Source organism: Scylla paramamosain, chromosome 12 (genome assembly GCF_035594125.1).
Source record: "Scylla paramamosain isolate STU-SP2022 chromosome 12, ASM3559412v1, whole genome shotgun sequence".
Lineage (NCBI taxonomy): Eukaryota > Metazoa > Arthropoda > Malacostraca > Decapoda > Portunidae > Scylla > Scylla paramamosain.
Window position 1 is genome coordinate 20,830,035 of NC_087162.1, and position 15,617 is coordinate 20,845,651.

The window sequence follows — 15,617 nt, forward strand, 5'->3', positions numbered from 1 at the left end:
ACTGCCTCTCCACCCCGCACTGAGACTGGCGAGTGGACTGACTCACGTAACACACAAATGTTGCCTCACCGTGGGAATGTGTCATGATCCCGAAGTGAAAAATTACTGAGTGAAGGAACACAACCAACATTTTAATGGTAGAAGTTGAGTAGATATTAGAGTAAAATTAAGATTATAATAAAGCTGCAAAGAGCGCTGAAACTCGAGGAGGAGGAGGTGAGCCAAAGTGTCAGTCACCTCGACCTTGGGCAGCTGGTGTCCCTCAATTAGCACCCCGATGCGCCACTGAGGGAGTGAGGGGAGACTGGCGAGGGGACGAGGCCAGAATTTCAGTCACCCGCCCCTCTCCACGCCTCCCTCGCCCTCACCACAGACAACACTAAATTTTTGGGCTTGGGAGAAGTAGGCAGCGTGCATAGTGAAGGACAACATGCCTTCACTTATTCACTCATTCATTCCTCTTCGTTACATACTTATGATAGACACACACGAGGGAGAATTAGTGTGGGAACGTGGCGGCCCGGCAGCGTGGTGGCGACGGTGCCGTCAACACACCCTCGCTTTGTGTACCTCTGGCGGCCACACATCCTGCTCATGGCGGCACGCACCCTCGCCTTGAGGAGGCCGACAATTGGCCCCTCTGCCTCCTCGACGCGCCTCTCCATGCTGATGGTGATCACGCCACGTCTTCAGTCCGCATTGCAAGGAGGCTGGGTGATAGACCCCACTGTATTAGTAGGAGTGCATCTGTCGGGAGCATAAAGGGGGTCCTAGATTAGTGGCGCCAGACTAAACAGGCGAGGCGTGGGTAAACACGCCGGCTGGTCCAGACACCTTCCTTCCCCCTCCCATCCCCGGTGCCGGCCAGCCATCTCGCGGGTTGCTTTTGTGTAAGACGAAGGCTTCTTTTTAATTTGCTACACATACTAAAAATGGCTAATCTGACGCCACAGAGTAATAAATCGCATCTGGTTTGAGGCACGTTGTGTGCAAGAGTCAGGCAGTACTCACATGGAAATATATTCCTCTATAAGGGAGTCAGTGTTAGCCATTAGTGCCAACAGTACTGAAACTGTGTGCCGATACAGGAACCCACTTCCCCTTTACTGACCTTTGGCTTTACTTTGCAGTGTAACCGGACCGCGGAGTGTGAGTTTGTCCGCAAGCTGGAGGACACCTATTACGACACCTTGCGGAGCCACCCCTACAGCAGGCGGTACCTGGCCATCTCCACCAGTGGCCGCATCAAGCGTGCCCGCGAGGTGAAGGAACACCTGGGAAAGGAACATTTCTTCCTCTTTCCCCCACTGCCCAGGAAGAGAACCAACAGTATCATTAAAAAGTACCAGAAGCAGCTGGGCCGACCGCTCCAGCGCTGTGCTGGGTACAACGAGTACAGCGTGGCGGTGGCGGGAGACCCTCGCGATGCAGGGCAGAGGGTTACTGATGTGACCACCACCACCACCACTACAACCACCACCTCTACTACTACAACTACCACCACCACCGCTCTCCCCACAACGACCGTCACCACCGCTCCTCGCAGCCCCAGCTCGGCGCGGCGGTGTCGCAAGGTCAATGGGAAAATGAGGTGTCGGCGGTGCAGAACTGTGAAGGGTAAGAGAAAGTGTAGAAAGAGTCCGAAAAGATGTAAGAATAAAAAATGCAAAAGAAAACGAAAGAAACAAAAGCGGCGAAAAAAAGACGAGGAAAAGCGAGAAACGAGAATTAGGAAGAGGGGAGAGCGACGCAGGAAGGCAGGCACGTCCTCCTCACCGCAGGCCGGGGACAGGGGACGCAGGAAGAAGGTGGAGGGCAAGTCTGAGGCCGCTGCTGGCCGAGGATCACACTCGCGGCGGACCTCGCAGAGGCGGCGGCCGTCAGGTGGTGGCGGCAGCCGCCGGCTACGGCACCAGCGCCGCCGTAACAAGACTGCCCGTTCCTCCATCACCACCACCACCACCACCACTACCACCCCTAAACCCCCGTCCCAGCGGAGGGGTTCCAAGACGGCCAGCGGCTCCTCCAAGGCCGGGCTGGTCCCGCTCACACGCCCCCCCCGACGGCCCTTTCCTCCGGCGCCCTCGTCCGCCCGCCCGTACCGTGTCCGCCACGGCCACAATGCTGGGCGAGGGCGGCGGCCACGGGGGCGCCGCAGGCCTCTCACCTCAACTGATGCTTAGTGTATATACTCCTGCTATACCCTTTGTTATGTATATAATCGTAAATATTATCTGTAAATACATAGAATTTAAACGTATGAACCAAGTCCATAGAAAATGGACTTAATTTATTTGATTTTATTTATTGTTCAAATTGTTTCCCCCTGGAATCAAAGGTCGACCACAATGTATGCGCTTGTCAATCTTAGTCAGTGTGTGAGGACTGGTGCTCGTCCCGGCCGCCGAGAGAATGGTGCTACCTTACCCTACCCTGTGCCATACACTCGCCATAATGCATCTTCAACTGGAAAAGTTGAAAATCAGCTTAGCATGTGTAATGCAACATATCAGTGTCTTAGGTCAGTTATTAATGACTGCCACATGCCGCAGCATGTGTTTTGAAAAAAAAAAAAATGTGTGCCATATTAGGAAGTATGTGTGTAAGGATGAGATGCGTGTGAGACTGTGAGGAAGATCGCGATGGCCAGATGTCCCCATCAGAAGACTGCCGTGGTGCCCTGAGTTTTCAGGAAACAATAAATGTTTTAGTGACATATTACTTAAAGGAAACAATCATATTTCCATTAATCAGTGGAGGTTTCTTAGTCAGCTATTTGAAAACTAATAGTTATCAATCAGTGCTAAAGATCACTTCATCCACTTAAACAAGCTGCTGTCCTCTGGAGCCACAGCCCTGGCGAGCAGTCCATTGTTTGCCAGGTGGCTGTCACTTTCCTCAACATCAGCAGCAGCAGCAGCAGCAGCAGCACATGCTAAAGTCATAGCTTGAAGAGGGTTAACGTCAATTCATACAAGGCAGAGCCTCCTTGTATTTCCCATTGCTCACAACACAGCAGGGCAGAGTAGCTGTAGAGTCACTCCTGTCCTGGGCTGTGAGGTCTGGAGGCTATTTTGCTCATATGGCATTGTCCCACGCCTGAGGAGGCCCCAGCGCCAGGCCCCCGGCTGCTGCCTCTCTCTCCCACCTAACACTGGTAGCAACAGTTTGGGCGGCAGTAAAGGGCAGAGCAAGGTATTACCCAAGTAATGGAGATCTACCACAACATAACGTGGACGGCCACACCAACACTATCTGAGTGTGGCCTGCTGTGGCCATGCAGTGACCTCCACACCTGGAGCTCTGGGTCACTCCCTCCCGCCCCTGTGCTCATGCAGCAGCCCGGGTGCTGGTGCTGCTCACAGGCATGGTCAGGCCCTTGGTGGTCTGTTGGTGCCTGTATCCACCCAGGTTGACCCTCCCCCAGTCTAGTCACTTATGTCTCTGAGAGTCAGCCTGGACCTCTAGTAGAACGTCAGCTGCTCCTGTGCTCCCTTGCCTCCACACAGCCCTCTCCTGCACTTTCACATGTAATTCATTGCCAACAAATTTACAAATGTGTAAAAAATAAAATCATAATGCATTTCAGATCTTTGCATGGATCAGTTTTCTTTGAGTTTATTGCCTTAGTGACAGGCATCTACTGTGTGCAAGAGGCTGAGTGGCAGGCAGTGGGGCAAGGCTTGTTCTCCGCCTCAGTGCCCCTTTGTGCAGGGTAACTCACCACCCTAATGTGTGTGTTAGTAGTCTAGCAAGTGGCTCATATCCAAAGTTGTAAAAGAGAAGTATGTTGGTAGAGAGGCTGGTATTTTAGACTAAGCTGAGTCAAATCTGTCATGAAGAAACACAAGGCTTTAAGATGGTCGCCATTAAAGTACATAATTGTTACCGTCAGTCTAAATTTCTACATTTTTGAATATATAAAATTTCAAACTATCACTGCTCCAACTCAAGGTATCTTTTTAAAAATTCTACTGAAAAGGCTGATTTGTACAAAACACCAATTCAGTAGTTAAGTGTAAGTGTAGTGTGATTTATGCTGCTCAATAGTCATGTCTGGTGAGATGACAAACACTCCTCTACCTTTCCCACCCCTTCCAGGATACTACCTTTGAAACACACACATACACATCGCCATCTTTTGTGGACTACACACAATTACCTCATGTGCACGTATCTACTTAACACAAGGAAGGCACTGCAGAGTGTACCAAGAGTGAACCTGGTGCACCAAGAACCCATTGTTTACCATGTGTCTTGCCTTGTAACTCACAGTGTACTTAATGTGAAAGAATAACTCATATGTGCATAGGTAAACACGTTTATACATTAGTCATTTAATGTGTAGTATACATGCAGATGTCCACACTTCAAAACAGCTCAAACACAGACAGTACAGTTATATTTTCATATTTTTGTGTCGTGTTAACATAATAAAAGAGCACAATATACATGAGGCATTAACAGCACATCAGTTGGCGTTCTTACATTTTATTATAATTATTTCCGAACATGTAGATATGTCAATGATAAAGGTAAACAAAAGGTACTGTCATCTTACTCATTAAAGTCCTTTCCCACAAAAGAACTAGATGCCTCGTCTCGTTGTGTAGAATATATATTTATAAATAATGCTGAAAGCTTGTTGTTGAGAGTACAAGAATAGAGTGACCATGTTTGTTTCTGCTCTACTTAATACTTTGCTCTGACTGGTTCATACAGCATTTCCACCTTCCTTGAGACTACTGACAAGCAGCAGAAACATCACCGAAGAAACTGTTTCATTCACAAAACAGATGCACAGTTGAATCCTACTAGTGTCAAATGCACAAATAAGACCTACTTGTGTGATATATAAGTGCCGCACATGAAGACATAATTCTTGAGTACAATTATATATATATTACATAACCCAAAGGGACCTGATGGCATAGAAGTTTTTTTTGACCACTGATAAAATACCTGTACTAAGCTACGCACAAAGTTACTTGGACAAAAGAAGATAATATGCAGTATGTTTTTATACCTGCCTTCTGACCCTTGTGGTGTGTGTAGATGCTCTGTCCTGTCCCCTCACTGGCCACTGTCAATACTATCACTATCAGCACGCAGGGAAACTCCTGTCAAAAGGAAATCAATTATGTTCTTAAGATTCCAGTATATACCTCATTTAGTATCTTTAGTAAATTCTAATTGTTAAATTTCAATTTTTATATAAATAAAAGTGGGGCAACATATAGAATGTTTTCTATGTATCTATCTATCTATATCTGATGCCTGTTCCTAAGAATTACCCCAAGGGGATGCCCATGACAGAAAAGTCTATTTATTCCAGTCCTTGCATGCTTTAATGCTCTCATTTTTCTCTCTTGTCTTACATACTCAAGCAATTTGCACGCTCTGAATCTACCATACTCACACATACTGTCATCTGACTTTCTGCCTCTCTTATCATGTATCCATCATTTTTCAGAACTTCCATTCATTTCTCCATTCACCCTTTGCATTAAATTATGTCAAACCCACACTCAACACCTTTAACACACTCCATATTACCATCCAATTAATTCTGTCATATGCTTTCTGAGGGTCCACAAAGGCAGCATGAACAAGCCATACTCAATCATTCATTTACACACTGTTTGACATCAAAGTTGTACAATATTCTTTACTTTTCCCTCATAGCTTTCATCCAATCCTGTCTGCATTGCCCTATCAATTATACCTTCCCATATATAACCTCAGTTTTCCTTCTTACGCAATACATCAAATACAGAAGCACCACAGCCCCACTTGATTAAGTGTTAGGTGCACCAATTGCTCAATTAACAACATGCTGGGTTTTCATACTTGGATTTTGGGTTCAATTTCAAACAGGACATCTTTTTCCCAAAGCTCAAATTTATTTGAGCTTTCTGATCATCTGCTCAATACTTCAATGCACTGAGTGTGGTGTAGTCACATCCCAGTTTAAGGTAATACAAGTGGCACACCCTAGTTTGAGGCGACACAGTGGTGGCAGCAATGGGATCTCCTCTAGGATGGAGGAATCATTGACTCTCTTGACCTGGCAATGCCACGGGTGTTTAATCTCCTCAGGGGAAAGGAGAAACTTGTGAAATCTCAAGCAACTGATCTAAGAGGAGGAGGAGGAGTGTCATGTAAAGACTCACATAAATCCCCACAACCCCACTAGAGAACAGAGTGCACCAACTGCTCGACAGATAACATGCTTGCTTTCATGCTAAAGTCCCATATTCAGTTCATAATACAGCACCTTTCTCCTAAAGTTTACATTTATCTGAGCTTCCAAATCAATTTCTCAGTATTTCAATGTACTAAGTGTGTTGATAGGCCCCAGTCTGAGGCAATACAAGTGGGAATGTACTGGTTTGAGGTGATACACTAAAATGCACCCTCACTATTTGTATAGGTTTCATTCACACTTAATGCATCTACTCTTCATCTCAGACATTTTCCAGCAACCAATATTCACTTTCTTTATTGTAAACCTATATTCATTAAAGGATTCAGTCCTAATAGCCTCACTCACCTTGATTCTTCTGTTGCAATACACCCCTTTTCTCTCTGCACATTAATAGGCTACTGTCAAGTGAGCTCCCAGTTTTCAAGTTAAAAAGCTAAAACCAACAGGTAACGCTTGCTGCATCCTCATTGCTAATTCCACATTGGAAGATGTACTAACAGTGTAAACTGCATTAAGGCAGAAATAAGCAAAAATACACTTCAAGGAGGGTGTCTCTAATAACTTGCCTTTCTTTCTAATATCCACTCTAGCAGTGCTTGTGGCAATCTTGCAACCTTGGTTGTACAGTTGGCCACACTCCTGCAAGATCCACTTAATGTTGCTGGTGCTGGATGAGATAGTAATTCCAAAACACTAGTAGTGAGCTTCACTCGACCCATTCATTGGTGGTAGGGAGATCTCTGTTACCTCCCTCAATGCCCCTCCTCCTCACCTTTCCATACCATCAATGAATGGACAGAGCAAAGCTCACTACTAGTGTTTTAGTGTTACTATCTCAGCCAGCACTGGCAATGCTAAGTTGACCTTGCAGGAGTGTCTCCAACTGTACCTCATGAATTACAACACTGCCACCACACAAAGATAGTTCTTACAAAATTAATCATGGAGATTTACTAGTTTCACGTTACTGTATAGAGAATGTGATGTTTAAATTACACATACATTTTGCTGGCTACTGGAGGGGTAGGGTTGCAAAGGATGGATGTAGAGGTGGGGATAAAGCTAAAGAAACAGAACATTTTTGTGCAAGTTGGTGATACTATCAAACATTGTGATTTGTATTACAGAGATATGTTACAAGTTGGGGATAAAGACTGTTCCATTCTAGTATAGTTTGTAGAAGGTATGAGTGTGAACTCATGTTTGCATGAATAAATTTTGGACTAATAGTTGTGTTGAGTGACAGCAAGAGGTAAGTATACATGTTGTCCCCTGTAAATGATGATATCAGTGCTCGTTATTTGTACTGTTATACAAAGTAATGATGTCACATTCTGCTAAAGCTATCTTCTATCTAAAGAAAATCACTCTCTGACCTCTGTAGGACTCTTAATATGAAACATGTGAAACATGAAACATTTCATTAGTCTTTATACTAATTTCTACTCAATTTAATGACAAAATTAATTCAATTCTGTGACATCTTTACTTGGGGCAACTGTGTGTGATTACTCATACAATGCATGCCTCTGTATGTGATGGAGATGATCAATGCAAATTATTGTTCTTTGTGTAATTTTTTTTTTGTGGTCACATTTTAGTCTTCTTAGATGTATGGGTGTTACACTGCCAAATAAGATGTCGGTGCTGGTCAGACTAATGTGTTATATGCTACATGTTTAATGTTCAGTCCATATACAAGTGTGCAAGTTTCTTTTCTGGAAATACAGAGACCTATCAGTTAAAGGTGTGACTGTTGCATTTGGAGAAAGGCAGAAGGTGTATACAGTTTTAGGACAGCTAAAAAATTAAGTGAATGTGTTACAGATCAGGGGGAAAAACAAAATAGATACACATGACCATACAAAGCAGCAGGAAAATTATCAATGCATGGTGGCTGGAGGGTATAGATGAGATCAGGAGGGTGTGGCATTTCTTAACGGAAGAGTTGCTGAGATAAACAATCTGGAAGCCTGAACAAACAGTTATAATAGATTCTGACCTTGACATTTACTGATTCAGTAGTATTTTCAAATATGTATTTCTTACTCTCTTATAGCAGCCTAATTCAAGTCATCTTCACTATTTTTACTCTTTTTGTGGTGTGGCACTGTCACTATAATTATTAGTCCAGTAAAAAGCAAGACAAAGTTAACGGATATCATACCTGTGGAACTCAGACTTGGCCGTGGCAAGTCTGTGGCGCAGTAGAAATGTGGCGAGCACCTCCGCCACACGGTCGGGAGTGTCCTCCTGCACTGCATGTCCACACTGAGGCAACACCTGCATCTGGAACTTGCCTAAAACAAAAGAGAAAGAAAGAATAAGAATTATATTAATGAAATAAATCAATCAAAATAAATAAAAAAAAAGCTTATTAAAATATTACACGTTGCTCAATACAAATCCTGAAAATTAAACATGTCCTTTAATCTAAAGGGCACAACAAGATAAAGTATTAGAAGGACAAGTTACTAAGAAGATACAAAAGATTCATAAAGATGATGAGTCTTTTTGCTATTAATAAAGTTTTCGTTTGTATCATACTCTTGCAGCTAATGATTCAAACCCTTTATGAGGTGATGATAGTCTTTTTAAATAGAAAAGCAACTTCAAGTTCATCAATCATTAGTGTTATCTATTCCATTTCATATACCTACTCGACATTACCACAAAAAAGCACCTCATACAATACCATATATGAAATGTGGCACAAACACTCGTCAATTAGTTTCTTCACACTTACTAATCTTCGTATGTGTTACCTTGCATTTGGCCCACAGTAAGGTCTGTATCCAGCCTGTCAATGCCTGCCAGCAACAACATCTTAGCTGGATTACTTGACAGAAACTTAGAGGACAAGCCTTGGAACCACTCAGCCCAAAACTTCTCTGTCTCTCCCAAATTTATTCGCCAGGTGTATTTTGTGACCTGTAAAGAACAACACATATGGAAATAAATTTAACACCTTATTCAATTTTCATCATAGTGAAATTCATCCAAATCAAATTTCTGAATACCATTACCAGTTTACAGACCAACCAATCTAACTGAAAATTTATTACCAAAAGCCAACACGATAATATTGAAATAGAGATTTATAGAATTTCAGGAAATACAGTGCAATAAGTCAAAATTTATCAAATGTAGCCTTTACAAACAAATCCATAAGCTGTGGGAAATCAGTTTTGACATTATACATTATTTTCAAACAAAAGAGGGCAAATCCCTCTATGAGATGAATGCCCATGAAGCAGGTCTCATGCTTCCATGCCAGATGAGGACACGCACTGGTAACTTGGTATCAGGAGCAGAGGAAGCCTCATTGGAAGGGTCGGCCTCTGAGCCTTCCTCCATGATGACGTCAGCCCTCACTGTGGAGCCTCGCCGCCCCTCTGTGGGAGGCTCCTTGGGGGCCTCATCCATGTTTTCTAAGTCCACTGTGCCACACTTGCCTGTCTCCACACTAATAAGGAAATGGAAAGGGAAGGCATCATTGGAAATGTACAATGAAGACACAAAGTTACATACACACCACCATGCTGCATAACACTTGTAAGGAGGAAACCATCATTACTGTATACCAACTTTTTAACTTGGCCCGGCATGGACACTCTGGCTGCCTCAACATTTCTTGTCTGTCCAGAACGCACACTGTGGGAAAAATGTAAAGAGGTATACATTATTACATTTCTGAGCAACAAAATGCTTAATATCTTATGAAATAAATACAGTAAAACTTCTAGAAGTCAGTATAATAAGGACTCAGCCTCTGCCAACTCATCAAAATTCTGACACATCAAATATCAACTAAATCCATCCTGCAGACTCAGAGCCTTCAGTTTCTTCTCCTCCCTCCCTCTAGTCTCTCTCCACCTTGCTTGGAGGACATAACACCAAGAAAGGCTGATAGTTCTGGTTCCAGTTGAAGGATGGAAGGTTTAGCCTTTGCAATGGCATCTCCCTGATGCAATCTTGTTTATGCTTTCTTTTTTTCTGGTCTCTTGTTTTGCTCAAATATCACTTAATTTTCCTTATGCTTTTTCTCACTTTTTCTTCCTTCCTTTTGTTTCAATGTTACTGTTGCCAAAAAGAACATCACCAACAATCCAATCTTCATTTTCTACACATGTTCTTTGTAGCTTATCTATTTGTCCCCTTTGGTCTTCATCTCTTCCCTTAACCTTGTTAACACTCCATTCAATATCAAGAGTAAGGGAAGAGATGAAGATGAGACAAGTGGATAAATATGTAGAAAATGAAGATTGGATTATTAGTTACGACAATAACATTGAAACAACGAAAGAAATATAATAGTTCTTTTTAAGGAGAGAGAGAGAGAGAGAGAGAGAGAGAGAGAGAGAGAGAGAGAGAGAGAGAGAGAGAGAGAGAGAGAGAGAGAGAGAGAGAGAGAGAGAGAGAGAGAGAGCAGGGAAAATTAAGTGATATTTGAGAGAAACAAACGACCAAATCACATCACAAAAAGAAACCGTAAACAAGACCACATCTAGGAGGTGCCTTTGCAAAGACTAAACCTCTCAACCTTCAAACATAACCAGAGGTGAGACTAGCAGCCATTCTTAGCATCATGTCATAACCTATCCAGTAATTATTACTATGTAGGTCATGCTGAGTCTGGTATGGCTTGATTCAGTTTAGTTAGCATGATGCTGACTTTGAAAAATTTTACAGAAGTTGCCTTTTCAGAAAATTTTTATAAATTAATATTTTGTTGCCCTGCTGACTTATGTGCAATTCTGACTTACAAGATGCTGACTCATGGAGGTTTTAGTCTATGCAAATTGGTTATACAATACAATACAATTTAAAAGTCAATAATATCTGACAACTAATGTTACAAATGAAATCTCTAAAACATTTACATACAAACACTTGTAAAAAGCCTTCTTAGGATTTGAATGTGCTTGTTCTCTAATTTTGAGCTGAAGTTCCCACTAATTGCAAACTGACCTCCATTCAACAGCATTTTGAAGAGAGTTAAAGTTGTTCGGACGTCCTCGCAGAAAACTTTGCATGGAGCTGAGGGCGTCCATTGCTGTTCCCTCCACTACATCTATCACAATCAATCCTGCTAGACCTGTAGGGGAGCACAACATAAATTGATCTTATTTAACAATATAGATCTCCAGAGAATATAGATTATTCATAAGTTATAGTGGAACTCTTGTACTTCATGAGATGAAGAAGCATGACATGATATAGATTTTACATTTAATGAATAATTTGAGAAAAATTACATAAAGACAAACGTGTACAATACTTTAATAATGAAAGATGTACAGTGAAAAGTCTTATAACGACATAAGGGAAAAGTATTTGCAATAATCTCTTATCAATATCAAAGACCTATGATGCTACTAATAACTTCAGGAAAAAATCATTATGATTATAATTATTTTGAAGATGCAAACTGAGCAATATACATGAGGAAATTCTACCAATCAATATCTTTAGCTATTAAAATTAACCTAGAATATCCTCAGCATAAATACTTTTCTTCTTTAATTAACATCTATATTCTCTTTCTTTACAGTAAGTGTTAAGTAGTAAAAGCACATTTACACAAACACTTAAATATACACATGTGTCAATTTCCATACAAAAGCCTTTCACATCACTAGCAGCAGCAATCTACTGTTGCCACTGAGCACTGACCGGCTACATGCTGGTGGTAAGCTGCATGCACAGCCACAGCTCCGCCCATGCTGTGGCCGATGAGCACACAAGGTGGCTGCTGAGCCCCATACACGGTCTCCACCACCCGGCCGACATCACTGCCATGGACCACAAGTCATTTATGGCAATGAAAGACTTAAGGCCATAGTCATCACAGATCCAACAGCATCAATTATTCATAATGATATTTACACCAACAACATTTCTAAAACAATAATTACAAATACTATTACTCCCAAGTCTATTAGGCTGCCTATTATCCTCAATAACTGCCACCTGCAGGAGCTTCAGGTTCCTATAATTAATCTATGGAGAATGAGTGTAGTGGGAATGCACCTGGCAAGTGTAGAGGCAGAGAGGTCACCATCATCTGCAGTGTGGGTGTCTCCGTGGCCCCGCTGGTCTATTGCCAACACCTGGCACTCCACCATCTCTGTCATATTCTCCTGCACAATACAGAGCCATAGATAAAAGATGCCATCCTATATTATGATATGAAGCAAAAGCAATGCCTAATGATGAATCACTGATCTGTCATGATGAAATGCAGTCTTGAACAACAATTTACAAGGCAGATTTATTATAGTATGCATTTTTGACTCGATAAAATAATAGTAAAAAATTGCAGCCAAGGTCATACAAGAGAGCACTAAATCTCCCACCACGAAACTATTAGGGGCAGGATCAATCATACAGTCTTCAGGCCATGGGCTAAGCACTTTACTACAGAAGCACTGAACTGACAAGTAACAAACTCTATATCTGCAAGACTAACCATAACTGAGGGAAATAAATTTTTCCCTTAGCTATAAACTAATGATGAGCCAAAAAAAAGTTATGGCACTAAGAGTGTGTGTTGTAAGCTCAGTTAAATGATTATAGTAAAGATTTATGAAAACACAAGTGAATCATGATTTATGAATAAGTTACATCCCTTAAAAATTATTCATAAATAATGAACAAAGAGAGATTTTTTTATTTTTCCCTATTTAAAACACTGAATACTTTTAAGTTTATTTAAAAATATTTTTTATTTGTAAAAACATTTTTCATTTGTAAATATGAATATTGTACTTGGAAATCAGGAAAAAGATGATTATTTCACTTGCAATCTTAAAGTTCATAAACCAGTCCTTCATTAATTAAATCAACCAATGGGACATGTCACTTCTCAGTAACACAGTAAACTGCCACCACACAACTCACAGCAAAGAGTGACCAGGTGAGGGCTGAATATCCGCCCCCATGCAGCAGCAGCAGCAGTGGCCCCACTGAGCCCCGCTGGTACACCCGGAACACATCCCCGCCTTCCAGAGTCACATCTCTGCAGGAGTCCCAGTACTTCCTCCATGACACTGGGGTGTAGTCCCTGCGTCCCCCAACCGTCAGCCCCCCGGAACCCCATCCACGCCGCGCTGACCTGTGGTACAAGGAACCCTACGGTCACTGAAATTTGGCCTTGAGATTTAGCTCACAGCAAGGAGAATATAAATGGGGGATGAACTGTTAATCTACATGGGCAGAGTTGGAAGGAATATAATGTTAGGTTATATTAATGGAAAGTCTGAGTTTGTCTTTTGCATGCTTTTCTAATGCCTGTCAATAAATAGAAGAGTGACAGGATTCAAAGCAATATACAGGAAAGTAGCCACACTTCACAGCAATAAACACTTATGAGAATATCATAGGTTCAAGGAAATAATAAGAGAGCCAGAGATTATTTGCATTGATAGATTACGGGCCAGTACACTGGATAGCTAATGGTGGGCAGTGGGGAGCTGAGGTGGCAATAAGTCTGACAGGGGAAGTATGGCAGTGTCAGAGTAGAGAGGGAGACACCACCTCTTCTACTGAGAATGTCTGTATCAATTATGGAATAACCCCACAGCCACAGTACTGGATCTTGTACCTTAGTGGGCCTTTTTCAAACCTTTTATTGACTTTTGGTAGTGCCCCTTTTACGTAAGATAAAAAGGCTTGCAATAAACTAAACATATGATAATAAATAGGAATGGCAGGGGTCTGAGACAATAAAGAGAATGGTGTCTTGACTTTGAGGTGATAAACAGTAGAAAGTGCTTTGGTTTAAGGGCAAAAAATACTATTAAAGTGCCAGTGATTGTGAGGCAATAACTAGGACAATGCATGGGATACAAAATAAATGGAAGTGTTGGAAATCTAAAGCAATAAACAGGGGAGTGCTACAGACCAAGGATGTTAAGCAGGAGAGTGCCAGGGATTCAATACAACAAAACAGTAGTGTCATCGATTCAGTATACTAGATAGTTACAAAATAGTCTTTCAGCTTAGCGTCTGAAGTCCATACAATTTATCGGTAATACGGAAACTGCAGTGCCACAAGAACAAAGTGCCAGGAATCAATGACCAATGAGAATGCCAGAAAGTGACACGATAATTAGATTGGTGCTCAGAACGCAAAAAATCAATTGAAATAGGAGAGTGCCATGAGTTCAAGACAATAAACAGGACAGTGCCAGGGATTCTAGGCAATGCAAGAGCTGAGTGGCAAGGCAGAGTGAGGGGTGGTCCTACCCAGGCAAGCCCGGGGGTCCCATGGGCGGCAGGACATTCTTGAGCAGTCCACGCTGGGGCCCAGACATTGCCGGGAGGTGAGACAGTGCCGCTCCTGTAAGCCTAGTGTCACCAGCCCCGATGCCCTCGCCTCTGCCGCCAACGCGTCACAAAATAAGCAATCAGTGTCAACCTGGCAGAACCCAAACACACACTACGGACCTAATGCATCTGCCTCGCGTCATATCATCTAGCAATGTGAATTGATTTAGGATGGCCAAAAAATACAAACCTATCAATTCTTCACATAGAATTGTATAAAAAGTATAGTATGTTATAATTAAATATTGACAAATGGAAAGTGTATAGACTCGTCGACGGGCGGTGGTGTGGCCTATTTTGGGAGCTTGGAGGGTGTCCTGTTACATTTTAAAATCCTATTGTAGTGTTAATATGAATATAGGCGTGGTGAAACCAATGGGTGAATTTATCACATCACAATACGTAACGGAATAAGCAAGACTTAGGGTGTGTCATGATTCTCAGGACACACAAAGGGAACAATTAGGAAAGCTACTGTACCGTACATACAACAATAAACTATTCAAATCAAGTCAAATCTACATTTCTACTGCATTGCTAAAGTTCAGATAGCATGTATTGTTTTGGGAAAGCAAGTTCAACTATAAATTAAAAAAAATAGGAAAAGTTCTAGACAGCTCACAGATTTGTGCAGTCATGTTTTCTTTCCCTCATGATACGGTCAGCTTCTTTTATATAAATGTATGCAGATAAGACACAAAAATACGTATTTAAGGTACCCTGACAGCGTTTCCAATAAAGTTGTATATAATATAGAGCATTGCGTCACGTAGCGATATCTGCTGTACCGTACGTTGTCCAGACAGCAGACGACGCTCAGCTGACTTGAACATGAAATTTCATGTTGGCCATTCTTAAACTAAGTGATGTCCTTTGTTCTTAAAAATAAATAAATAAATAAATAAATAATACATGGTTCCTCGTCAGTATATATATATATATATATATATATATATATATATATATATATATATATATATATATATATATATATATATATATATATATATATATATATATATATATATATATATATATATATATATATATGAGAGAGAGAGAGAGAGAGAGAGAGAGA

The 15,617-nt window shown here is 41.7% G+C and overlaps 2 protein-coding genes across 8 annotated transcripts in view; one reads left to right on the plus strand and one right to left on the minus strand.

The window, feature by feature from the left end:
- The window catches only part of LOC135105840 (serine/arginine repetitive matrix protein 1-like), a 112,810-nt gene extending 108,264 nt beyond the window's left edge, over window positions 1-4,546 (plus strand). For all 6 annotated transcript variants that reach the window (XM_064014452.1, XM_064014453.1, XM_064014455.1 and 3 more), the window contains one exon: window positions 1,131-4,546. In XM_064014452.1, coding sequence (XP_063870522.1) covers window positions 1,131-2,183 — 1,053 coding nt within the window. In that variant the 3' untranslated portion in view covers window positions 2,184-4,546. The remainder of the gene's footprint in view (window positions 1-1,130) is intronic.
- LOC135105839 (protein phosphatase methylesterase 1-like) lies at window positions 4,322-14,667 on the minus strand. 2 transcript variants are annotated; one of them, XM_064014450.1, is made up of 10 exons: window positions 14,459-14,667; window positions 13,112-13,325; window positions 12,242-12,351; window positions 11,885-12,003; window positions 11,180-11,306; window positions 9,797-9,862; window positions 9,500-9,674; window positions 8,974-9,139; window positions 8,376-8,508; window positions 4,322-5,120 (listed from the first exon to the last, which is right to left on the minus strand). In XM_064014450.1, exons 1-10 carry the CDS (start codon window positions 14,524-14,526, stop codon window positions 5,102-5,104), a joined length of 1,197 nt encoding a protein of 398 aa, XP_063870520.1. In that variant the 5' UTR covers window positions 14,527-14,667; the 3' UTR covers window positions 4,322-5,101. The 2 variants fall into 2 exon arrangements, with proteins under 2 accessions (XP_063870520.1, XP_063870519.1); XM_064014449.1 differs by lacking the exon at window positions 4,322-5,120 and adding an exon at window positions 7,425-8,181.
- Window positions 14,668-15,617: the final 950 nt, after the last annotated feature.

What these genes read in the sequence shown, in the direction of transcription:
- LOC135105839 (XM_064014449.1), bottom strand. Translation starts at nt 14,526, where the DNA reads ATGTCTGGGCCCCAGCGTGGACTGCTCAAGAATGTCCTGCCGCCCATG. An exon ending in TCACCTGGTCACTCTTTGCT is followed by an intron (nt 12,352 to 13,111) that starts GTGAGTTGTGTG and finishes TGTATTGTGCAG; the next exon opens with GAGAATATGACAGAGATGGT. An exon ending in GCCAAGTCTGAGTTCCACAG is followed by an intron (nt 8,182 to 8,375) that starts GTATGATATCCG and finishes CTGTTTGTTCAG; the next exon opens with GCTTCCAGATTGTTTATCTC.